The sequence below is a fragment of the Anabrus simplex genome, chromosome 1 (genome assembly GCF_040414725.1).
Source record: "Anabrus simplex isolate iqAnaSimp1 chromosome 1, ASM4041472v1, whole genome shotgun sequence".
In the NCBI taxonomy this organism is placed as follows: domain Eukaryota; kingdom Metazoa; phylum Arthropoda; class Insecta; order Orthoptera; family Tettigoniidae; genus Anabrus; species Anabrus simplex.
In genome coordinates this window covers 471,437,765-471,465,123 of record NC_090265.1, presented here as the reverse complement: position 1 = coordinate 471,465,123, position 27,359 = coordinate 471,437,765, and the positions used below count along the sequence as shown (strand labels likewise).

At 38.6% G+C, this 27,359-nt stretch overlaps 1 protein-coding gene across 5 annotated transcripts in view; it reads right to left on the bottom strand.

Annotated features, from left to right (window-relative positions):
* Positions 1-19,957: 19,957 nt before the first annotated feature.
* Positions 19,958-27,359, bottom strand: part of Ada2b (Transcriptional adapter 2B) — a 153,178-nt gene continuing 145,776 nt past the window's right edge. For 4 of the 5 annotated variants that reach the window (XM_067135259.2, XM_067135260.2, XM_067135262.2 and 1 more), the window contains one exon: positions 19,958-23,250. In XM_067135259.2, the coding sequence (XP_066991360.1) occupies positions 23,140-23,250 (111 nt within the window). In that variant the 3' untranslated portion in view covers positions 19,958-23,139. The remainder of the gene's footprint in view (positions 23,251-27,359) is intronic. The other variant, XR_010858488.2, reaches the window with a different exon arrangement.

The following is a 27,359-nucleotide window of genomic DNA, read 5'->3' as shown; positions in this document are numbered from 1 at the left end:
GGCCTGATACCGAGTAGGAAGTCGGCCTCCCTAACAATGATGCCTACCTGTCTCATCCCCGACGTTGCTCTGGACGTCTCTGAAGACGACATTTTCATCGACCTCCGCACATCCGGCGTTCCAGTTGACAATATTTACAGACTGGAGGATGGCGCAACTTCCACAGCTTCATCGCAGATTCTAGCATATCTAGCCAACGAGGACAACCTGCGACAACTGCAGGCCTCCGGCGCGACTATTAACCATAGATCCTACGTAATGGTGCCAAACCTTTCGTACATCCTAGCCCAGATATCCGCGAGCCCCTGTATTGTACCCTTCACCAACATGCCTCAACCCCGGATATCGCATCCACAATCATCGCCATCCTTCTCTACAACTACAACCACCACGACCATTACAACGTCCGCCTACACCCCTTCCCAACCTCCAGTTACTACTGTCACGACCTGTCACCCTTTGCCCGTAATGTCATCTTCCTTAACAATTTCCTCGACTACTGCACACCAGCAACTCCCTAACACCTCACTGACTTGTACCACGACCGCCACCCCTCCGACACTGCCACCTACACAGGACAACATTCCAGCCGCCACCACCACCACCACCACCACACCATTTCACCCCAGCAGCAGCCACCATCCTTCCACGCTATGTCAAGTTGTGTTCTCCGTGGTATAGCACAGGACATCTCAGAACGGGACATCATACAGGCACTCAAGCAGAAGGCGTTCCAGCTCGACGCGCATTGCAGATTCACAACGTCAACGGCCCTACATACAGTATATGGTGAAACGCCATCTTCCCACTCCAGATGACGTCCACCACCTTATTAGAACCGGCGCCCGAATCCATGGACATCTATACCGAGTGAAGCCATCTCGCTCCCCACCCTGAACTGTTCGCCAACCCCACAACAACACACATCGTCGCCCCCGGCCTGGCCCTCCTCCTCTTCCACCCCCTCAAAACCTTTGTCCAACCGCTCCTCAATCTAGTCACTTCCTCCTACTCCTTCCAATATTAGATATAATCCGCCTTCTCACCACATCTTTTAATAATATCACCGCGACTCTCCACCTGCTATTCTTGGATCTTCCCCCTGGCGTTCTCTTCTAAACTTTTTCCATCGCATACACACATCTCCCGTCATTTCTCACTTCGTCTACCCTCCTTCCTTCTCCACCACGTCTCCTCGACCCACTCGCATCTCTTGGCCGAGAGAGGGCGTAACCCTCTTTGGGAAAAAGAAGAAAAACAAACTCTTTTGTCTCAACTAAGTGTTCAAGTGTTCTCACAATTCCTTGAGCGAATTATTTCATGGTGTGAAGAATTTTTCTGTAATTTCTACAGAGGAGTACCTCAGATTCTTGAGATTACTCGTTGAAATTACGGAATCTGCAAACTTATACCCTGTCGACGACTTAGGTATGTTTCGGGCATTTTTAAATGCTATTTGTTCGGGGCGTCGACCCATGTGGATCTTTTGCCCATTCTGTCGCCATATCCCTCTACTGCATACTGTTGCCTTTAGGCAACAAATAACTTTTCTCCTGCATAAATGGATAAATATTGTAGGCAGAAGTAGTTTTACGGCACACCTTCAACTGTACAATCAATTAAACACATACCCCAGTGATGCCTTGTTTTTTTTACATAACATAAGTCAAAACAGCCCTACAACCAAAGGTACTCCTTCCACCCCGTCAACATCCACGCGAACCAACCACCGTTCTTTACAGTACTAGACCTCAACCAGGCGTACTCTCAGTGGCGACTCGTGACAAAAAATTTAGGGGGTTCACAACATTTTTGTTCATGACTCAAATCAGCAAAACGTAACATAGGCACATAAATCACTTCACTAAAAGTTCCTTACACGGTTCCTTTTTCACAAATAATATAGTAGAACCCCTGTAAACGAGGATAAATTTTATTCTAGACTAATCTGTTAGTGTAGAACAAAAGTAAAATTCATAATAACTTTACTACACTGCGAATATTGAAGGATGCGGGCACTATTCTTGTTTCTTAAATAGCACGAATTCACCTGGGTGTTAGTATCGAACAAAACCAAACCCCATGGCATACCACGCGACCGCTGGTCAGCCCGGTGGCCTGCAGATTATGAGTCGTCGTGTGGTCAGAACGACGAATCCTCTCGGCCGTTATTCTTGGCTTTCTAGACTGGAGACGCCATCTTACCGTCAGACAGTTCCTCAACTGTAATCACGTAGGCTGAGTGGACCTCGAACCAGCCCTCAAATTCAGGTTAAAATCCCTGACCTGGCCGGGAATCGAACCCGGGTTATACGGGTAAGAGGCAGGCGGGCTACTCCTACACCAGGGGGACGACTGTGTTAGTGTAGAACAAAAGTAAAATTCATAATAACTTTACTGCACTGTGAACACTGAAGGATGCGATTACTATTCTTGGTTTTTAAATAGCACGAATTTCACCTGAGTATGACGAGAAGCGTAGAAATAATGTGTACCGCATCTACCGGTCGATTTTTAAATTAACTGCTTCCGAATTGACCCCAATAGTCTCCACATTATGTCGGTTAATAAGTGTTCTACTGTATCTCATGTTAATTATTCACGTCTTGGAAATTATAGACAACACTAGCATAGGGAATTCAACACTCGCGTTTTTGTGTGCATGAGAATGATCATGTATATTTATTTTTGTACTCAAATGAGCAAGGTCTGTGCACCCAGCTGAATTCCATACACTTCTTTCTATGTTTAACAATAAACAGGGCAAATTAAAAAGCGCATTCCTAGATCTACATCCACAGAACCACTTGCGTGTTTCGAACACTTCTCTCTTAAACTTACGCCTATACTCGCGTTTGTCAGTTTTGTAACTTTTCCGATTATCAAATCTGGTCTGTCCGGTCCAAGACTTTTAATTTCTAACTTATCCTGATAGGTTAATATTTCGCTGGTTAAAATGACCTGAACTGAATTACTTTCCTCTTACACAAAGAATACCGTGGTTACAAACCACACAAACCGAGAAGGAAAACACAACACTCAAATAAATTTCACTTGAAAAGATTTTTCAATCACAAGGTAAAGCAAACTTCTTCCCGCGATTACGAATACCTGTTTACGAGCTTGAAAATGCCTATTCAGAAATACTAGCGATATCTGCCGGTGATGTAATGCAATAGTAGCTCCTGGGCGGCTGTGGCTAATCTCAATAGGGGAGGTGACGGACCCCTGTGGTAAACTGTAATACTGTCACTGGTTTGAGGATGGCTGTAGACAGCAAGCACGTACCTTACTGTGCTCCTCGCTAATGGGAATATGAGTGCATAAACCATGACGCCATCTGCTTTGCGCATCCGCATAATTTTCAGCACAATACCGCATTATCCAGTGTGCTCGCTGCAGTGTCTGTCAAAACGAACAACTGTCGGTGTAACGGAGCTTCGATATAAGTCGAATACTTTCGATCGATTGTCGAAAGAAAGGAAAGTTTTAAAATATCCATGAATGTGTATATACATATTCAAATGGGTGTTCACATGCTCATGTGCTCCTGAAAGCCCACCGCCACTGCCTACTATCAGGTGCCGTTGTCTAAGACATCTGTTCCCCTTACAGCTTTGATCACGGACTGGAACCTATATGAATTTTTAAGGTTGCCTTTCGGCCTATCATGTGGTGCTGCTCTTCTTACCAGGTTGTTAAATTCGATCCTTACGGATCTTAAATTCAAATTTGTTTTCAACTATTTAGATGACCTCGTAATTTTCCCAAACACTTTTGATGAGCACATGGTTCATGTTAGGAAAGTTTTGGAACGTTTGAAGACAGCTGGTCTTACTGTAAAATAATCAGAAGTTGCATTCGATAAACGAAGTATGTCCTTTCTTGGGCTCGTTGTCAGATGGGGTCTTAGTAGACCATTCTAGAACCCACACCATCAGAGACTTCCAACCTCCTAAGGATGTCAAATGTATCGCACGCTTTGTGGGCATGGTGAAATTCTTCCGCAAGTTCATTCCTAAAAACCCAGGTTCGAAACTACTTCCGATTACCGTCCCATTTCGATTCTCCCTGCTCTCTCCTAAGCGTTAGAACGGTTGGTACATGCGCAAATATTGGAATACCTTCAGGCTCACTCTCTTCTTGACCCCCTGCAATCTGGCTTCGAGAAGGGTCATAGCACAGCCACTGCCTTACTCAAAGTGACTGAGGACATCAGACAAGCAATGGACGAAAGACAAGTGACAATACTCACACTCCTTGACTTCAGCAGTGCTTTTGACACGATAAACGTCCAGACATTGCTGAAGAAGCTGAAATCGTTCTTCGGTAATGTTGCTTTAAAATTTTTCACCGCATATCTTGCAGATCGTATGCAACGTGTTACAGTACAAGATACTGCTTCTCAGTGGCGACTCCGGAAGTCAGGAACCCCCCAAGGTTCTGTTTTTGGTCCCCTTTTGTTGGTCCTCTATATAAATGATATCTCCTCTAAAATAAAGTATAATAGATATCACCTCTTTGCCGACGACCTCCAAATTTACTGCCACGTTAATATAAACGATATATCGAATGCAATAAGAGATATTAACTCCGACCTTCAACAACTCAGTGTGTACGCCAGTGAAAACTCTCTCCTTCTCAACCCCCCAAAAAACTCAAACAACTATTATCGGCTCTCAGAAATTATTAAACATCATGTATAAAATTATGCTATTCTTCCTGTGACATTAAATGCCACCGTAATCCCGTTCAGTAAGGAAGTGAAGAACCTAGGTATGATCCTGACTGAAATTCTTGAAATGTAAGAAATACATGTAGAAAGATGTACGCGACGCTACACCCCCATTTTGCCACAAGACGTAAAGATAAAACTACTCCAAACTTTGATACTACCAATACTTGACCACTACGACATTGTCCCCATTGATGCAACCCGTGAACAAACTATGAAACCAACGAGTACTGAACTCTGGTCTCCGATTTCTTTTTAACTTGAGTTACGATGCTCACATAACCCCTAGCTACACATTCCTTTCCTGGCTGAAACCCGAGGGGCGACGGAAATTCCACGTACTTACGTTGATATATCGAACTCAGAAGGAAAATCTACCCAAATACATCTCTTCAAAATTCCATTTATTATCCTCATTCCATAATTGTAACACTAGATCTGGCACTTCCCTCGCTATTCCCGTCAACCACTCCTCAATATATAACACATCCTCCGTTGTGGCTGGGACACGACTTTGGAATTCAATCCCAGCTGCTGTCAGGAACTCAGACTTAATATCGAAATTTAAGATTGCATGTAGAGATTACCTGTTGAATACCGCTGACTGTTTCGTGTGTACGATGACGTATGATAGGTTGTGTGATTGTGATTATTATTATTATTATTATTATTATTATTATTATAGTGTAATGTACATAATATTTAGCTTCTTACTCATGTACATAGATCACTTTTATTGCCATACTTATATTTCCATTTACCTTATTACTTATTGTGTTCTCTTTATGTATTGCTTATTTTTGCAGTTTGTATCTTACTTTTTCATTATGACTTTGTCTCTTTCTCATTATCTGTACGCTCCTAATTGTATTATATTTTATTTGTTGAACTCTGCTTTCTTTCTTCATTATATGTTGTCCAAATCTGTAATTTTTAGCTTAGCCTATCTTTGATTTTATGATAGAATAGTAAATTTCGTTTATATATGTATTATCTGTCGGTCAATTATGTGGTTAAGTGTAAGAGAGGGTCACGAGCCCTAACTTCGCCACTACTAAAGTCAATAAATAATAAATAAATAAATAAATAAATAAATAAATTTTGCTGAAATTGCTGCTCGTCTTAACTGCCTTAGACGTAAAGATGTCAAGTTCTCCTGAGGTCGTCCTCAGCAAGAAGCTGTTGAACCTCTGCAACTTGCCCGAATGAATGCCTCTGTATTGGCGATTCCAGATTTTAATAAGCGTTTCATCGTGCAAACAGATGCCTCAGGAAAAGCTATAGCAGGTATCCTCCTACAAGAGTATGAGGATGGACGTAGGCATGTGGCCTATGTATCAAGGATTCTCACCAGCCTAGAAAGTAAAAACGTCATCGCTGTCAGTTTGAGTAGAATGTTTGATGGTGATTACGGTGCTGATGTAAAATCTGATGTCGAAAAACTTGACGAAGTTAATGTTGTTGGCGTTAGTGCCATCCTCTCGGACCTTCCTTTACCGTACCACGAATTTGGGGATCATCAAAAATCAGACCCATAATTGACAGTCATCATTGAAATAATTAATGGTGGAACCGAGTAAAACCTTACTCTCTAGCTAACGGAGTTCTGTGTTGTAATGGCGTTCATTTGAGTACATTCAAAACCAGGCAGATAATCAGACAGATCTTCATCTGAAGAAGATGGACAACGGTATTAGAACTGTGGTTAAATCTTGTTAATCTTGTGCCATTAGTAAACCGAACCTCAACAACCGTGTTGGATTATTGTCATCTTCGCAAGCCTTTCCCTCTATGGAAATGCTATTTATTAACTACATGGGGCCTCTCCCTAGGTCTTCCTTGGTAAACACTCAAACTTGTGTGTGTATCGATGCGTTCTCTCAGTTTTTCTGGATCTTTCCAACTAGATCTACCAACTCTCGAACTTCTATCAACTGTTTGAATTCCTTTTTTGCATCCTTTGATCCTCCCAAGTTCATAGTTTCTGACAACGCCAGTGCCTTCACGAGCCAATCGTTTAAGAGGTATCTATTCGAGTTGTGCGTCTCACACGTTGCAACCACTCCGTACTATCCAAACCCATCTTATGCCGAGAGAATGAATAGAATAATAATAATAATAATAATAATAATAATAATAATAATAATAATAATAATAATGTTATTTGTTTTACGTCCCACTAACTACTTTTCAAGGTCTTCGGAGACGCCGAGTTGCCGGAATTTAGTCCCGCAGGAGTTCTTTTTACGCGCCAGTAAATCTACCGACACGGGGCTGTCGTATTTGAGCATCATCAAATACCACCGGACTGAGCCAGGATCGAACCTGCCAAGTTGGGGTTAGAAGGCCAGCGCCTTAACCGTCCGAGCCACTCAGCCCGGCAGAATGAATAGAAATCTGAAGTCTGCTCTGATAGCGTATCATCATAATAATCAATCCAAGTGGGATTCTTGCCTGCACTGGTTGGCCCATGCATTCATCCCAGCTTCTCATGAATCACGCGATAAGACGCCTATGTCTCTCATGTATTGTAATACCCCATATTCTCCATTGTCCAACGTGCTTTGTATTGATGGTCTTTTGCCCGATCTGTCTAAACCCAATGATGTTGAAAAATTTGGAATGAAGCCAGGGAGAATTTGTCCGCATCGTATGAGGTCAGGAATAGATATAACGAAGGTAGAGAATCAACTCGGTTGAAAGTTGGAGATCAAGTCTTTGTCGAGTGTTATCCCATCAGTAAGGCCATCAATAAGTTTTCAGCTAAGCTTGCTCCTAGATATCAAGGCCCCTGTACTGTATTACTGTCTCCAGTATCTGTGTTGGTGAGTGATCCCGTCGCTAAGAGAATTAGGCGAGTTTATACGTCCCCAATTAAACTTGGTAAATGTGTAGTATACCACTATTTTTTTCTAATGACGCAACTTTATAAACAGTGCCGTGTGTTGGTTTGGAACTGTGGCTGGGAACTGCTTTTCAGTGAGCGAATTTGATTTGATTCTGTTTATATTGTTTAATGTAATTATTCCTGTTGAGTATGAATTTCATTTAAAAAATTACTGTGCTGGTTGGTCTTAGGTTTGGGAACATCGTGCAGGATATTCTGAATTGGCGTTTCTGTATCGGTTCCTGGTTATATGATTGGTTCAGTGGTCTGTGAATAAATCACCATGGTGTTATCCATTATTGTGTTCATCGTTCTCATGTGGGATTTTGTTCTGCGCACTGCTGGCCAGAATATTTATTTTGAAAATTGGTAACCTATTAGTGTATCATATCGTTCTGTGGGAGATGTGGATTGCATGGGTGTGTGGGAAGTGAGCCTCTCCCACTTGTTCGTATTATGTTGCGTGGTGTGAGAAAGGATTGATAACCTAAGAAGTTTATCTTCTTTTACCGTAATGGTTGGTTTACTGGTTTGATGCTGGTGAAATATGGTACCATGGGTTTGATTTGGTTTGGTAAATGGCATGTTGTTGAGAATAGAAATGCTCCTTTTATCCCTTCGTGGACTAACACATGTTCTGTGGGGTTTTAAGGTTAAGGGTTGGTCGTTTATGGCACTTTGGTGGGTGGAATGGCACCTATTATTGAACCATTTTGTCCTAGTGGAGACGGAAATTATTAATTTAGGATGTATCCGCAATTCATGAAGAATAAAATGGACTTTGTGAATGTAATTGGTGTTTACCCGCATAACATGTTGCTCTGATGGCATGGTTAATATAATTTATGATACTGTAAAGCTCATTTAAGGTTAACCTACCGTCTATGGTGTTTTTCCTCACAAGGGAGGTAGCACAACTTGCGATCGCAATTGCAAAAACTCTCTGGTCGGTATTTAACTGTTTTACGTGTATATTACAAATATGCGCACAATATGTGCCATAGACAATCACACTGCATTTTACAATCATGCGCATGTTCAGGCACCGAGGTCTAAATATGGGTTGTTGGTAGCTCTTGGCAAAAGTTTACGAGAACTAGCATGCCCACAGAGTATAAAGTGCCGAAAACAGAGTTGCTAATCACAGTAGGAACACTTCATGAATGCTTGCAATAAGCAGTATTCCGAGTCACACGGCTTTTGAACATCAAAAATACGTTCGGGTGGAGATTGAAACCTCTCTGGTCTGAAGTCACCATATCCAGCTACAGTCCAAAGTCAGCGAAGACTGGAGAACAACTGATTGTGCAGAATGCACATGAGCAACGAAATGGAATCTCTCGGCGATGGTGTGAACTGATAGTCGTTAAGGATAACGTGATCTTCAATCCGCTTCAGCACCGCCTTGAACTGTCGGAAGAATAGCACATCAAATGGCTGAATGTAAGGTGTGCACCAAGGAAGGATGGTCTTGACTGTATACACCACATTTTGAGGTCGGATAGCAACGATATGTGTCCCATCACGATATGTCCCGAGGGAATCAACCAGAAGAACAGACTCCTGTGCTGCATATGGGAAGTAGACATCTTGAAAGAATTGCGTCATGATTTGTTTCGTGATTAGGCCGGACTCTGAAGCATCTTGAACCAGATTTTGTGGTTTCAGCATGTGTTGCGCTACTCGAACTACAAACTGACCATTAGGTTCCTGGTAAATAACCAGCAACGTTGCAAACACGTATCCATTTGCCGAAGTAACGAGTTGGATGGTGTACGAATGAGTTGTTGCGTGATCACTCCGCACCGAAATTCTTACCGACTTCTCTCCCTTGTTATGCAGAGTTCGCGATGAGTGAAGTTCATTTCCTATATCACTTTGATCGGTATTATAAATCTGTATACGTTTCATGGTATTCTTTGCGAAACCCGTCACATTGTTCCTTCTCGTCACCATCTGTATTCCAGGCTTTAGTGGTTACACATTTTGTTATTCCCCGTGAACCAATATGGTGTCTGTGTTGAAACCGTGCAACCCATCCATGGATAGACCAGCGACTCGAGTCAGTCCTATTTCTCGAGCCTTTTCTAAACATCAAGCACGAATATCCCTGTCGTGAACATTAGCTCCTAGAACAGCTCTCGCTACATAATCGTCAAGCAGGGGAAGTTTTGAGCGCTGAGCTAGCTCCCCTTTTTCTACTACGTGATGTAAATATCGTAGATGATGTACGCCTTGCACCATACGATATCGTTTCTGTACTGTATTGAAGCTTAATCATTTGGTTTTCCCAGAATCTTGGAATCAAATTACCTCCTTTGCCTTTTCCAAAGATTCAGCATCACACCTCTTCTTCTCCGGTGAGCTTGGCAGATATGCAGACGACTGGCTTCCATCACTTTTTATTAACGACCCTTCCTCACAGTCAGTTTCTAAATCGTCCATAATGTTTTCACAATCAGATAAGTCTTCCTCTGCGTATTCATATTCTTCAATATAGTCTATTGTATTTTCTTGATGTATATTATTATCGTTGTTTGCCACTGTTTCGACTATCACATTCATTATGAACGCAGCTGCATTTCTCTCACTTATGGTAATTTCTCTAGATCTTCGTTTGTGTTTGTAATGGCTAACAATTATACTCTCTATATTTGGCAGGATTCATTATCACACGATTAAGGTGAAGGAACTCGCTATGAAATTGGAAACACCACAAACAGAAGGAACATTATGAACGGTCGAAGCAGGTACAACACAGACGGAGGTCCCTATTATACTAGCTTCCTTGCTCTTATGCGGAATGTCTGTATGGTTCCCCTAGATGTCGCATCGGCAACTGTGTTGGGTGACCTTGGACACGGCGCGGCGTGTCGACTACTGCATACACGTAAAATAACTAAAGTTGCTAGAGAACGCGTTTACGGTGTCTAAAGTTACTAAAGCCACGATATCATGTTAGAATGGTCTACATTGTGCAGAATAGCGAATCTTCGTAACTTAGAGTGTACTTGGCGATGACACTTAATTTATACGGTGTTGCAATCAGCACCTCAAGCATATTCATACAAACCACAAATGACCTGAAATTGCGATCGCAAGTTGTGCTAACTCTCTTGTGATAAAGAATGTATTGCCAGAAATTTAAAAGCCAGATAAAATATTGACTGGTAGAGGTACGGATTTTACATCCATCCAATTTCGCGAACAAATGAAGGAGTTAAACATCAGACATGTGTTGTGTTCAGTTAGACATCCGGCGTCGAATCCAGTAGAAGGGTGCATGAGAGAGAGAGAGAGCAAAATTCTGCCGAATATACTGCAAAGATTGTCACTCGAGATGGATAGATGTGTTAAAAATAATAGAAGCATAAATAATACAATCCATGAATCAACAGGGCAAAACCCGCGAGCGTCGGCCTTACCAACGTATACCCTAAAAGACCATGGGATGCAGACATCAATCAGACGATGGAAGCTAGACCTAGTACCCAAATGATTAATGAAATGGTCATGGAAAGATTGGAAAAACAATCCCAGAAAAGACAGAGAATGGTAAAGAATAAAAGATTCCATCCACCGTTAAAGGAAAATAACTTACTATTAGAAAAGTACTGATGTCAAATGTTTTCGGTCAAATATACGCTAAATTCACGCACTTGCATGACGGACCATATACAGTGAAGAAAGCATATGGAAATAACGCATACGAGATAGACAACAGAACTGGTACCTATAGAAACGTTCACAATGCAGAAAATTTAAAGCTATACTACGAGGAAGAACAGAGTCGAGATATAAATAATTAGAGATAACCAAGAGAAGGTTTGTTCTGATATTGATTACCAGTGAGACAGTAGTCAAGAGGAAGGAGAAATGGAACAAAGCAACTAAAATCATAACATGAACCGTATGATATAAGATTGACGAAAATAGAGGAGACTTAAAGATAAATACAGCATACCCAAGACTCAAAATACCGTCTAGTCGAAACGTTAAGCAGGAACAGTGCAAAGTTACATTTTATAAGAGCGAGCTAAAATACATAAATATATTGCGAGCAATATATTTAGTTTGTGTGGAGGAAGAAAATTACCATTGCACTTTCCGTTATGTAAGATTTCGCCACGTCAGACTGAATTAAAGTTAAGCGAAATGAAATTAAACAGAGCGAATGCATACAGAGCATGGTTCAAAGATCTCTAAGGCCGAAGTTAAAAGAGCATAATCGCTTTGGCGGTGAAAAAACAAAATCAGAATCAGATTGTTTAAAAACAAATGGATGACAATATTTACATCAATCAATCAATCAATCAATCAATCAATCAATCACTACTGATCTGCATTTAGGGCAGCCGCCCAGGTGGCAGATTCCCTATCTGTTCTTTTCCTAGCATTTTCTTAAATTATTGCAAAGAAATTGGAAATTTATTGAGCATCTCCCTTGGTAAGTTATTTCAATCCCTAACTCCCCTTCATATAAAATAATATTTGCCCCAATTTGTCGTCTTGAATTTCAAATTTATCTTCTTTATTTTGATATTTTCTACTTTTAAAGACACCACTGAACCGGACCCCTCCCTTACCGGTATTATAAGACACAATATTATATACCCACATCGGGAGAAAATGAGGCGTGGACCCGACTAGGAAAGGCCGAGACACAGCCCTGACCTGGAGATGCCCCTCGTTATCGGTGAACAACGAAATGAAACTAATTCTACAGCAATAAAAATCAGAATGAAATTTACATGGGGGTTTATTTATAAAATACAACGGTCATAGTGAGAAAAGCCAGGAATGGAAAGAAAGTTTAAGGATTCAAACAATAGCATACTTTGTTGAAGTATTATCCCAACATCATCAAGTGAGCGTCTCGTTATTACACTCCAACATTAAAATTAAGAATTGCCACATAGCTCACCTCCTCTAATAAAAAAATGATACATCCTGTGGCAGTATAATCACAATTTACACGGCAAAATAAGGTCGTTTCTTTCACGAGGTCCCTTTTTTATTCTTAGTACTCGCGTGTTTACATGCCATTATTCCCACAACAATAGCATCATCTCATCAAAGCATCCACGCATCCAGGAGAAACAGTAGCAAGTAGAACAAAAACTTTAGATAATAACATCCCACAGAGACGAACATCTCTGTACCAAGGCTCAAAGATTAAAATCCCAAAGACAGTAACAGGCATGCCCATAACCCAAAGAATAAAGTAAACAAATATGGCGGCCTCACGGACGAGCTATCGGCCAAGATCAAGACATGGCAAAAATAGTTAATGCAGTATTGAGATAAAACACAAAACACACAACCAATATTAAAAGTGAAAATACAACTGACCGATACGTCACCTTCGTACTGCCCTGACTCACCGACACGCTTACACATTCACACATGTGCCAGCATGGGCAAGAAATATGAGCGGCAGCTCCATTTTATTAGATCAACAACAATCCACACAGCATAACCCACCTGGTCACAACAACGGGTCTCGTATCACACAGCCAACATTGTGCACGGCCCAAACTATTTAATAACGGGGTCGGATAAAAATACCGTGCTCACAACCATCATGCCTCGCGCTCCGTACGACCAGAATGGAGTTTCGAGTCGACACGGGGTGCTTACACACATTGGATGGCAAAATACCATACGACGCAGTGCACATCAAAATCAGTTTGGGACCCAGTTACCAACATCACATAATCATAATAATAACAGACACACATTCCATTCATGCTGGGGGCCGGAAGACGTGTATCAATTAGCTATTATTAAATCAAATGAATGCCCCCGCGATAAAAGTAGAATCAGTATAAAACAAGAACGTACCTTGCATATTAATAATGAAATCAATAAAAATTGGGTAAGTTTAAATATGATAAATAGCCACTTGAAACACAGGAAAGCTCCTCCCATTTGTGTAGCCTCCACTTTTAGTTCATCTCCTCAGAACAAAGCAAAGATTCTCTTCAGAGATAAAACTCCTAATCACGTAAAAGCAACGATCTTCCGTGTTAATGACAGACAATGCTGCACTCTCTGGTGCGCTGATACAAACACATAAGTTGTTCGCACTGAGGCTGAATGAAGTCATTTACATACGAAAAACGTCAGATTTATAAACATGCAAGTAGACATGGTTGACCACTCAAACTTATTCTTCTACTGATGTCCTTCCACGCCTTCTCTCCACTGACAGCTCAGAACATACCACTTAGTCGAGCAGCTCGTCTCCTTTCTCCCAATTTTCCCAGCCCCAACTGTGCAACACTTTTGTAACGCTACTCTTTTGTCGGAAATCACACAGAACAAATCGAGCTGCTTTTCTTTGTATTTTTTTCAGTTCTTGAATCAAGTAATCCTGGTGAGGATCCCATACACTGGAACCATACTGTAGTTGGGGTCTTACCAGAGACTTATATGCCCTCTTCTTTATATCCTTACTACAACCCCTAAATACCCTCATAACCATGTGCAGCGATCTGTAACCTGTATTTACAATCATATTTATATAATTACACCAATGAAGATCTTTCCTTATATTAATACCTAGGTATTTACAATGGTCCGCAAAGGGAACTTTCACCCTATCAACGCAGTAATTGAAAGTGAGAAGACTTTTCCTATTTGTTAAACTCACAACCTGACTTTTAACCCCGTTTACCATCATACAATTGCCTACTGTCCATCCCACAACATTATCGAGGTCATTTTGCAGTTGCTCACAACCTTGTAACTTATTTATTACTCTGTACAGAATAGCACTATTTGCAAAAAGCCTTATTTCTGATTCCACTTCTTTGCACATATCATTGATATATATATAAGAAAACATAAAGGTTCAATAATACTACCTTGAGGAATTCCCCTGTTAATTATTACAAGGTCAAATAAAGCTTCACCTACTTTAATTCTCTGAGATCTATTTACTAGAAACAGAGCCACCCATTCAGTCACTTTTTTGTCAAGTCCCCACCCATTCAGTCACTCTTTTGTCAAGTCCAATTGTATTCATTTTTGGCAGTAGTCTCCTATGATCTACCCTATCAAATGCCTTAGATAGGTCAATCGCGATACAGTCCAATTCACCTCCTGAATCCAGGATATATGCTATATCTTTCTGGAATCCTACAAGTTGAGCTTCAGTGGAATAACCTTTCTTAAACCCAAACTGCCTTCTATCAAACCAGTTATTAAATCCGCAAACATGTCTTATATAATCAGAAAGAATGCTTTCCCAAATACTTCAGAAGTTCAGACACACAGTAGCGCGCGGTGATCATTGTTAACTGCGCTATAAGCGAAAAATAGTAGCTCAAGTTCAAATCTACAATCCAATGTAACTAGAATACTAGGTAGGCCATTCCGGGGAGCTGAGCTGACATTGACTGGTGCTCGTGACGTCACCCTGAATATAGTGCTACCGCCAGATTTAATGCATTATGTGTTAAAAGGTACAGTTAGCTGAATGTTTCTTTGAGTTAGTCTTGTTCGATATTTTAATTACACTCTACTTAGTCATGTATCTTTAGAGGATACACAGTTTATCACTTAAAACTGATAGGAAAACATAGCTACAGGCTCGAGGCGCTATAATATACATACACTCACAGCGGCGATTTGAAATTGAACAAAAGTTATGAACGAAGTACGGTACTCGAACTACTAAGCATATAAATGAGGTAAACACTGAATGCAACTTTTTAACATAAAGGACAATTAGTATCCAACTTATTAGTTAATTATCGCACCTTCAAAAGATAGTAAAACAAGCAAATGCTGGGGCTGTACCTTAATTAAGGCCATGGCCGCTTCCCACTCCTAGACCATTCCTTTCGTCGCCATAAGACCTATCTGAGTCGGTGCGACGTAAAGCAAATCACAAAAAAAGAGAGATAAAGAGCTCTTAAGGTAAGGGCATTTGCCCCACTTCTCTTGTTTTTGCTCAGAAGGGATCGAATTTGGCGCTGAGAGAAACACTGAGACCAGACACGCCTACATGCTTCTTGTTTTGAATTGTGAGGCGATCGTTTCGTAAAAGGTTCAGCATATTTTGTAACATGGGGCTTATTCAGGGCTATAAATTATTTCCTTGGTGACAAATTTTCCATCTTCAGTCTCTGTATTTCTGTTTTCAGCCGACTGATATCTTCTTTGGTATTGTCAGCTACCTCGAAAATCGTGTCAGTACTCGATGGTGAAGTTCTGTAGAACCTAAAGAATAATTTCTGTACACAAGTAGAACATAGAGAAAAGGAAATATAGAAACATGAATAACCTATTCACAATATTTTAAGTTTTTTCCATTCAGAATATTAGTATAGTAATTATTTTTAATACCACTAAGGATATAGTTAGCTGATCGTCATCACTTCTCGTACCTGTAACATCGATGTCATTTCCATGCCAGTTAGAAATATTTTGGGAGAGTACATCAGCTGCCTTCAATTTTTTTAAAATTTTTTGGCAAGCCCAGCTGTTAGGTTCTTAAGTCCCGTTCATCGTTATGAGGAAGGAAATGTGCAGAACAAATTCTAGCAGCGTTAGGGTTGATTTTATCGGCTCTTTGGCACCAGAACATCCATTTAGAACATAAATAATTCTGTTTTGGAAAGCCGCGACAAATTTAATTCTCGGTTTTATAGGCCATTATAGGCCAGCGCAGTTATTCCTGCTTTTACTAATTTTACTACCTCCTTGAATTAAATAACAGCACGTATTCTAAACTTCACTCGCACATTGTACTAATTTACTTAGTAAACAATTAAACATCTGATCGGAGACCGCTTAATAATGTTACCGTTTGGAACACGCTGTAGACGTCACAAGCTACGAGAGCAGTTGGTGCATGAAAGCGATTCTGGCAGCCCCTGTCTACAATCTATCATTGTTGGAAGACAAGTCTAAAAGTCCTCCTCTTAAAAAAAGAATTAAACATCTCCAGAGGAAAGTTAATTTTTTAGCAGAAGATTAAAAGAAGACAAGGGAAAATGCTGAACTAGAAATGTAGCTTGAAGAAATTAAATCACCCAAAAAAACAGGTAAATACCCCTAATGAAAGACGAAGTAGGAAACAGAAGATAATAATTGATACCATACTGACAATACCAGAAGTTCAAAAGGCATGTGTTATGATCAGGAACTTCTACTGGAAGGACTCCTGTTGAAAATTAAGTCCCCGAAAGTTTACAGGCATTGTAGACAGCATGACCTTCTGCCACTGCCATCAGTATCACACCTTCACAGTCTGTTGAAAGACCTGAAGTGTTCATACGGTATCAATCATCATTCAGTCAGTGCCATTTCTCAAGCCTTTAACAGTTATGATGATGATAACAACAGGTAAGGATTATTAATATTCGATGAAGTTAAACTAAAAGAAGAAATACAGTTTAATGGCACTTCTTTAAAAATAGATGGGTACGTGGACTTTGATGATCTCACACCAGAAGATCAACAAGCAAATATTGCAAATCATGCCCTAGTGTTTATGTTTGTACCACCCTTAAAGCACTGGGTGCAACCTATTGCAATATATGCAAGTCGCAATTCCACACCTGGTGACATACTGTCAAAAATAATAATCCAAGTTATTATTCAACTGGAAAATGCTGGGATTCATATTGTTGGATTTGTGTACGATGGGAATCAGACAAACAAGAAAGTTTGGCAAAATCTTGATATCAGTGGTAAACTAAATAACTTAAATGTAAGCATTCCCAATCTTGTGAGCTCCTCCAGAAAGATTTGGGCATTTTCAGATGCAGTTCATATCCTGAAATGCATTAGAAATTATTTTCTTGCCAAAGAATATTCTACCTATAAAGGCCACAATATCAGCTTCAACTATTACAGGCTAGTTTGTGAAAATGACACCCTCTAGGATTCTGCAGGTTTGCGAGTATGTCCAAAAATAACCTCATCACATATCAACCCTAGCGGTTTTCAGAAAATGAATGCTCGTTTGGCGTTCCAGTTATTCAGACTATGGCAAACGCAATTCATTTTTAGAGACAGTCACACCAATGGTTTTGAAGGAAGTGAAGCAACAGAAATTTTAACAAGGGACCTCAATGATGTTTTTGATGCATTGAATGCCAAAACTCCTGACGAAGCATTATTTCCTGATTGTGAGAAATTTCATCGTTTGTGTGAAATGAGTGAGATCTTAAAAGCACCAAACAATACATTCGCCTCTGAGAGAACTCTTGAGTCCATGCGTGTGACACATAAAAGCACAATAGAACTTACACAGTATTTGTGGAGCCATGGTTTTTCTTATGTGCTTACAGGCAAATTCAACCAAGACCCCTTGGAAAAGCACTTTGGTATCCTACGATCCATAAGCTGTGATGATCACCCTTCTACAGTGGACTTTTCGCATCTGCACGTTACAATCAGTGTATGTCCCACTAAGCAATCTTGTTGGGACAAACATGGTGGCTGCTCTGTATTAATATAGTCACTGTAGTCTAGCCCACATAGAGAAATACCTCATCATTAGGTCCACATTTTCACTGACACTGGATTTACAAGCATACACTACACTGTAGAACATATGGCTGAATATGTCCTAACCTCCCGTCTGATGGGTACAACAGTCAGTAAAACATTACCTTTTTTTTTTTAATTCCTAAATAATAATTAAAAAAACCAAGTCATTCTGAGAATTAAAACAACAGATTTAAAGATTGATGGGTGATTGTCTTTGGTGATAAAACAGTTCCTTTTGCTTTAATGTCAATAGCCCCTGAATGATCTACACACATTCCATTCTGAATTTTCCCTGTTGTCGTTGCATTTGTTGTACTCACAAATTCTTCTCTAAAATTCACCTTGTCCCATTATTAATGCAAGGCTCATTTGCCATTTGCTTTACGTCGCACCGACACAGATATGTCTTATGGCGAAGATCGGATAGAAAAGGCCTAGGAATGGCAGGGGAGCAGCCGTGGCCTTAATTACGGTACAGCCCCAGCATTTGCCTGGTGTGAAAATAGGAAACTACGGAAAACCATATTCAGGGTTTTCGACAGTGGGGTTTGAACCCACTATCTCCCGATTACTGGATACTGGCCGCACTTAAAGCAACTGCAGCTATCGAGCTTGGTAGACTCATTTGATGACTGTACTTACTCCACTGATATGCTTGTTGCTAGCTCCACTTTTCCTGTACAAATAAATACTAACACCATCTTGCCCAAGTGAAATAGTATTTTGAATATGTAATACATATCCTTAGATACAAAAATCAATGGCTGCCTGTCTTTATCTGTGTTTGGATATAACTCAAGAACCACAGGACAGTTTTTTAAGCGGTTTTCGCTGTTGCCTGGACGATCTTCCAAGGAAGCTTCCGTGTACTAAATATTGAACTGTGTGAAAGGAAGCTGAGCAGTAATACTTCAAGCAAAACAACTAGAAGGAAATGACACCGCGTTAACACTTTCTTGGACTACACTGCCGAAACCGTTAAAGATATCCTCAAAGTATGTGTGTAAAAAAGTATTAAAATATTTTTAAAGTCTGCAAGACAACGTACGTATATTTTAAATATAAGAGAAGTTTTTGTATTGCACTTAGCAATAAAAACATAACATGATAAGGATGATGTGAAATGTAGAACTGTAATTTCAGTTTTTTACCAGTAACTGATTGTAAAATGATAACATAGTAACATCAGCTGATTTTAAAATGATCACCTGTAAAGTTGTAATCAAATACGGGTTTGAAATTTTTAATTTGCAAGTTCTGTCAATTTTGGTCGGCATAGGTAAGTTGCTCTGTCATTGTCCCGCAAAACCTGGTAGGTGCAGGCAAAGCCGTAAGCAAACGCTAGTCACTGAATAAAATACACCCTGCTGGGAATAAAAGTAATTACAAATTACAAATGAAAACAAGCAAAACTTAAATCTGTATATGAAAAATAAATACACATTCTTATGAAGGAAGTTCTGATGTTTATTAAATATTTGAAATGGTGTGGAAGTAATAGGAGAGACTTCACAAAGAATATACCATGAACGTCTGATAGCTTTTATAGAATCAGGTACAAAAATTACTTTCATATAATATATATATATCTATCTATCCATTTCTCATGCAGGCCAAATTTAAAGATTGATGGGGCATTTATCCACTTCAAGAGTCAGGAACTGTAAAAAGATACTGAAGTGTACAACAACATTACAAATAAGCTTGAGAGCACAAGAAACTGCCATTCTAAGACTCTTAGTACAATATGAATCAAAATATTGTCACTGTACAACACTAAGCAGTACAGTAAATTAGATAACCAAGGAAACAACAAACACACAAAAAAAGAAATATAGGATTTAATTTTATATATATAGATATTCATAACTAACAAAAGAAACATATAACTTTATATTATGAAAAAGTTTTCATACTTGTACAATTAAAAAATGCCCACAGAAAATATTTGCAGTCTAGTAAACATTTGATACTGCAATACAATCATTATTATCAATATGACCTGCAATGTGATAACACTTACAAATCCAAATTAATCTTAATAATGGATATGAGACCAAAGAGTGTCATACAGATTTTTGACTCTCATGAACAGCATTACAGATCGTGCTTAAAGGAAGCAATTTTACATTTACTTGCCAGAAAAATCAGGAAAAACCAGATTAATTTTGAGAAATATTTTGGTGACCAGATGTTTAATAAATAATGGAATGAAACCACATATATGTACTGTACACCCTCCCTCTCTCCTCATTTTCTCACCTCATACTTCAAAATATAGCCCAATTTTCTTTCTTTCCTATCCACATGTTTTGTTTTGATAAAGTAAAGGCCACTGTGAACTTCTATACGTACTTAACCACCAATTATTTCATTTCAAATGATTTTCTATAATATTTTGTTAAGATTAAAAACATGAAAGTTATAAGTAGAAGTGAAATTGATAAAGCAGTAGATCTTAACATCAGCCAAACAAGACCAGACTCTATCCAATCCAATGGATCTCTTTATTGGTTGAACTGCAATAATTATCAACCTTTAAAGGTTCAAATCTATTCAAACATCATGAATATCGTTCAAAACACACAAAGCATGTGATACAGCAACTTATTACTCATCAAAGAATGATTGCTTCAGTAAGAAATTAGTGATTAAATGTTCTGGAATTTTATTGAAAAAGTTGGAACTGAAATAAATCTAGTTTAATAAACCAAGTTAAAAAGCTGCTCACTACTGCCAATGCTGTTTCAGTTTAAGCAGCTTACCATTACATTAGCTGCTGGTATGGGGAGTAATTGGAAAACAATTGCTAATAGCAAGTGTTGCCCCAAAAGAGGCAATCAACTGATGATACAAATGACCGATATTAAAATAAATGAAGAAATTGCTATTAATTTTCACAAAACTGCAGCACACCAGCACACACAAGTTTACTTTATAACTCATGGCCTTCTGAAGAATATCTGGCATGAAATATACACAAATTAATTTCTAGTTGTCAACATCTAAACTAATGTTTTGGAATAAAACAAAAGTTAGTTAACTATGTCAACACTCAAACAGTGTATCCACTTTTCACTATTAACAACTCCTGTTATTTAATAACAAAATTCCTCATATAACTAATACACTCTAAAGTAGCAGGAACATACACCTAATATCAACATCTCTGACCTTATGTATGGTACTGTGAAAGTAAGTTTCCAGGCAATATAACTTTCATCTTAGTATAAAATTAATGTGTCAAATAGCAAAAATTACTTCAGTCACACACGCACATTTAAGTTCACATTTCTATGCATCACAAAAAAGTTGAATCTACATTTTAAAGAGGAAGGAAGGGCTAATTTTTAATGATGATCACAATAAAACAATTCTTAAATGTTTTTAGAGATTCCAAAACCCACCAATTATTACGTTAAAACTTTGTAGTTAAAAAATGCAAAAAAATCTGCCTTTCTATAAAATAAATAAATAAATAAATAGAAACAACTCTGGCCACCATTTGCTATTGCACAATTTTGCAAGCACCATTAAATCAATGATTGTGTTTCATAAACAGCAGTGCAATGAACATCAAGTATGCATACAAGCTAACCATGTGCGGGTTAGTCAACTACCATACCCTAAATTGTGGAAGTTCTACAATGTGAAAAAATAAAATAAAAATCACAATACTCTTACTTACACACATCAATAATTAACGAAATAATAACCATAGTTGAATATTAATGATAGTGCTAACCACCAATCATTATAATTTTGAATAATTTCCTTTCTTGAGATAAAATAGCTCATTTCAATGAAATCAGACATTATTCCAGCAATGAAAAGTTTTAAAATGTCAACAGAGCAGTATATGCTACATTGTCAATATCATACTTGAATATAATACATAAAATCAGGCTTTGATAGTTAGCCTAATAAGAAGGCAATGAAGTAAATATAATCCAGCAACAACTTCAGACAACATAATAAAGGATTCTCAGAATTTAAAAATCCATTAAGAATATAAGCTGTATAGTGATAATTCTATAACAAATTATTACTTAAGACATTTCACTCAGCATGACAATGAAACAGAATCATTGACAACAAATACGTAAAACCTTACAGGGAAGTTTCCGATGGAAAGGAACTGAACTAGCCTGCTGTTTGAACACAATACAGAAGTATATATTCATTATGTAGTTATTATTATATTAAAGAAACAAATCATATGGATGTAAAATGGTTTACTACATACAATTTCATTTAGTGTTCTGAAATAGTGCATATCCTAATTAAGAAAAAAAAAAACCTTTACATAAATGTAATTACTTCAACTGTGCACAGAATTGCAGATTACTATATATGGGGAGAGATTAGATACAGGACATTTCGCTTTCTTAATAATCCACTAGTCAATCATCACCACAAATACTCATACATAAGAACATAAAAAGGGGTACCAATACTACTACTACAAGGTGTTTCAGAACTGAGGAGAAAATTTCTACATATATTCCACATACTATCCTAACTAGCAAAACCTGTATCCCTATCTCTCTGAACTGACTAGGTACTAAACACATTGGGAAAGAAAGATATTTGTGCAGTAAATATGTTTCAAGCTGTGAGATACTGCACATATAAATCCATATATTACACAACAATAGTGAAGTATTATATATATATAAATATATATATTTACGTCAAAAACTTTGAAGGATTCATGATACAGTGGCATTTAATTCCTTTAAGCACAGCTTTAAGTAGATTAATATGATACTCCTTAGTCTGAATTATCATATTGGACTTTGTTGATAGGTTTACCCTATGAGATCTATATATTCATTTATAACACTCTTCTTTCTTTTGACAAACATGCTCTGGTATGGCACGTTATCACAGCCTGACCAATTTTCCAATCTGATCGGTCCTTCTTCATTGAGGGATAGCATCATATTTAGAGATATAATATGATTTCACTGCTCCAATGGTAAAATCCAAGATGCAATCCACTTGGTTAACTGGCAGTGATCCAACCACTGCGGACAAGATAGTTCAGAATGTACCGTTCAGGACCAGATTTGGCTGTCAGCGACACATCCTTCGAGTGCCCCTTCTGCCTGTAGTCCTGAAAAAAGATCTTTGTGATAAATATTAAGCACCAAAATATGATTTAAGTACAGGCGGGAGGTTAAGATATATAGGTAGAAGTACTATATTATTATGAAAACACTGTTGTTTTAACCCAGATATACCACAGGAATGTGAGAAAATCCACTCTAACATGTGAAAAAGAATTACAAACAATTGGACCTATTTAAATTTCTAGCCCCTTTTAATATGTGAAAGATGTTGAAGCCAACTTCAAATGGTGCACTTTGGGTAATGCTGTTACGCATATATTGGTACGATAGGAAGTTCACTTTACAAAGGAAAATTTGATGTGTCCTCCTAACCAACCCTGCTTGTAGTGCTAAATGTTTGAACATATATGATGATGATGGCATGTGGCCTCTGGAGAGGCCTGGTGCAGGTTTTTCATGAGTTGACGCCATATAAGCAACCTGCAAGCCTGTGAGGATAGGGCCCTACTTAAGTTAATTCTAATGTTGAAGACGGCACAAACACCCAACCTCAGAGCCATATGAATTAACTAATGACAGTTTAAATCCCTAACCCTACTGGGCATCAAACCCAGGAGTCCTTGGACCAAAGGTCAGCATGCTAACTATTTATCCATGGAACCAGACTTGTGTGTAGATGATTCATTTCCTTAAAAAGCCAATTTGTTAATTTGAAATACCATTCATACAATATTTCTATTGAAAACATTGATAGTTAGGGCTGGACATTTTTGTTAGCAGTAAGTGCAAAAGGTGAGTTTAAAGATGTGCCAAGAACTACGTGAAGGTTTTACGTCTACTTCACAGTACTAAATTTTTCATGAAATTTTATTTTTAAAATGGCTGTTTCTGATATAAAAAATGAAAACAAAACAAGTATTTAATTTAGGAAATGTAACAATTTGAAGTGTAAACATCCAAGAACATGGATGGAGAAAAATACAAATTATCAGAGAATTAGTTGGGAGTTCTATTTCTCTCTTTGATGGCCTGCAGGACCAATTAATGGCTCAATTTTCCTAATATTCAGACCTGACCCTGGAAATATCCAAAAGAGGAGAGTGTAATTTGAGGCAGGATAAGACATTCAGATGTTTCTGAGAAAGAAGGTGGGAAAAAATTGGAAAACAAATTTAGTTTATTTGTGACTGACAGGGAGAAATAGTGAAGTTAGTATTAACTCCATCGGTCGAGTTGGCCGTGCGGTCAGGGGCACGCGACTGTGAGCTTGCATCCGGGAGATAGTGGGTTCGAATCCCACTGTCGGCAGCCCTAAAGACAGTTTTCTGTGGTTTTCCATTTTCACACCAGGCAAATGCAGGGGATGTACCTTAATTAAGGCCATGGCCGCTTCCTTCCGACTCCTAGGCCTTTCCTATCCCATCGTCGCCATACGACCTATCTGTGACGGTGCGACATAAAGCAAAAAAAAAAAATAAATATTAACTCTCAGGCTAAGGACTTCAAGAAAGAAACCATGTGTTTGATACACGTGATCACCAAAATCTGCAATACACTATCGAGTGTAGAAGGTAAAACATAAACTTGTGTCGCCGTCCTGAGGTGGTGCAGCTCTTTTCAGGCACACCACCAATGGAGGTGAGCTGCATGTACCATTTAAACGACATTGCAGCCCTCCTGCCATTTTAAAATTTCGGGCAGTACCGGGAATTGAACCCGGGCCTCCGAAGACAGCAGCTAATAGTGCTAATCGTTACGCTACGGGATGGTGCAAAAGAAAGCTAAACAAGACAAGAATTCCATCATAGAAAAAGAATTGTTTCTTGAGATATGTAGCTTAATATATCATACGATTATAAGATTTAACATTGAGCTATTTATTCATCTTCACATCAAGATTTTAAAGACATTTAAAACCTAGTGCTTTAAGTGTTATATAGCCCCACACAAACGTTCGTCTTGAAAAAATCAATATATCTTCTACTTTACTTGTTATTCATCCGTGCATTGCTTTTATCTTGTACCTTTTGAACGACTGGCTGATGATGACCCACATCTGGGGTCAAAACCGGTACCATTTGTGATAGATTTTTAATGTAACCTCGCATTACTAAGTATTATTGTATTGAATAGGTGGAACCATAATATATTATTAATTTAACTGTAATATGCTTCACTAGTTACATTGAAATAATTTCACATTAAACGTGTAATATAATTGTTTTATAAAAATATAAAATGGAAATAATAAAATGTTATCTATTATTTTAGGTAAATATCCTGTTAGAAGAAGATGATTTAGCAGTGAGGTCCATGGGCGAGGAAATATGTGCCAGATTATGCCACAGAAACAGTCACCAATATTATTATTGACAACCAGTCTCTGTTTTTGCACTAAAACAAGTACAATAATAGGAAATGTATATTTGCTTTTTTTTTTTTTGCTATTTTGTTTTACGTCACACCGACACAGATATGTCTTATGGCGACAATGGGAGAGGAAAGGCCTAGGAAGTGGAAGGAAGCGGCCGTGGCCTTAATTAAGGTACAGCCCCAGCATTTGCCTGGAGTGAAAATGGGAAACCAGTGGGGCTCGAACCCACTATCTCCCGATTACTAATGTATATTTGCAGTCCCACGGAACTATAACAGCCAAATCGGTTCAGAAACTTCATCTTCATTCCTATTCAAAATCATAGAATTACTCAATGGTTTACAAACAACATTTTCAACTGAAAGAAACAATTTGTAGTGATACATGTGATCAGCAATATCTGCAATACACTATCGAGTGTAGAAGGTAAAATGTAAACTCGTGTCCTCATCCTGAGGTGGTGCTGCTCTTTTCAGGCACACCCCCCAATAGATGCTGAAATATGTTAGAACTTTTAAAGCACTGTTAAATGCTCATGTGTTAAGTTTCACTCACATTTGCATAAACTTTCATCCATACAATAGGATAAATCCGATCTACACTTTGGGCGTTTTCTAGTCATGTAAAATAAAATAATTTATTTGCTTCCTTGTTCACAAATTTTGGCTTTTAGTTAATGTACATATTGCAAGTATCACCTAAAACACAACTTTGTAAGAAGCATAAGATCATTGTATTTAGTATTAATTTAAGTTTAGTATTAAGTTCCAATGTTAACAGATTTAAGACTTGACCTTAAGATTAGTATTAGGCTGAAGATGCCCAAAAATAGGGCGAAACATGTCCCTAACTAGTGTTTAAGGTGGACACAGTATTTTACTCAAGAAAGAATTTTACTTGCTCTATTTCAGTAAGTTAAAGATGAAACTAGTTTAAACTCTGGTTTTCCGTCTTCCTCAATGGTGCTGAAATGTGGACATTGTGAGCTGAAAAGGATTCAATCATTTGAGACGTTGTGTGGAAAAGAATGCTTCAGAGGAAACTATCACACCTACCCTGAAATTCCAGTGGCCGACGCTATGTAGCATAAGAAAACCATTTCCAAAAAAATGGCAGTTTATTTAAAGAAGAACAGACAAATCACACTTCAACTAATTGAGTGGACAGGACAATCCTGACTGCTTACCTGAAGGTCATGTGCGGTTGGAGAGAGAAGAGCATAGAGACTGGCCATGCCATGTTGGGAGGAAGTGAGCGAGCTGTGTTGACATAATGATCAATAGTCACAATGTAATTTTCGGTAAAGTCCCTGCACTTGTCTAGAGTGAAAATGGGAAACCAAAGAAGACCCTCTTCAGGGCTGCCGACAGTAGGGTTCAAACCCACCATAACCTGAATGCAAGTCCACTGATTGTGGGCGAGAGATGCTAAATCCCGTTAATATTGTTGAGTTTGTGTAGTTATTTATGCAAAAAAAGTTTTTTCTCCTACCAGAACACTAAAGAGAAGCAAATGTGCCAAAATGTGATAGAACTAGTTGGAAATAATCACACAGGAGTTAACTGAATTAAGGAGACAGTTCTTGAGGTACATGAGAAAGATAATGGAAATGAGTCCAGTGATACCAGACAAGAAGGCAGTCCTGTATCCACAGATTATGTTGCGGGTTTGAGTGTGAGTTCCAACCTAGAGTTAGAATCCCCGGAATACAGTAAAAACAGTCAAGTAACCTTGCAAATTCTCTAGTTCTAATTATGTTGTGAGTCCAGTAATATCAAT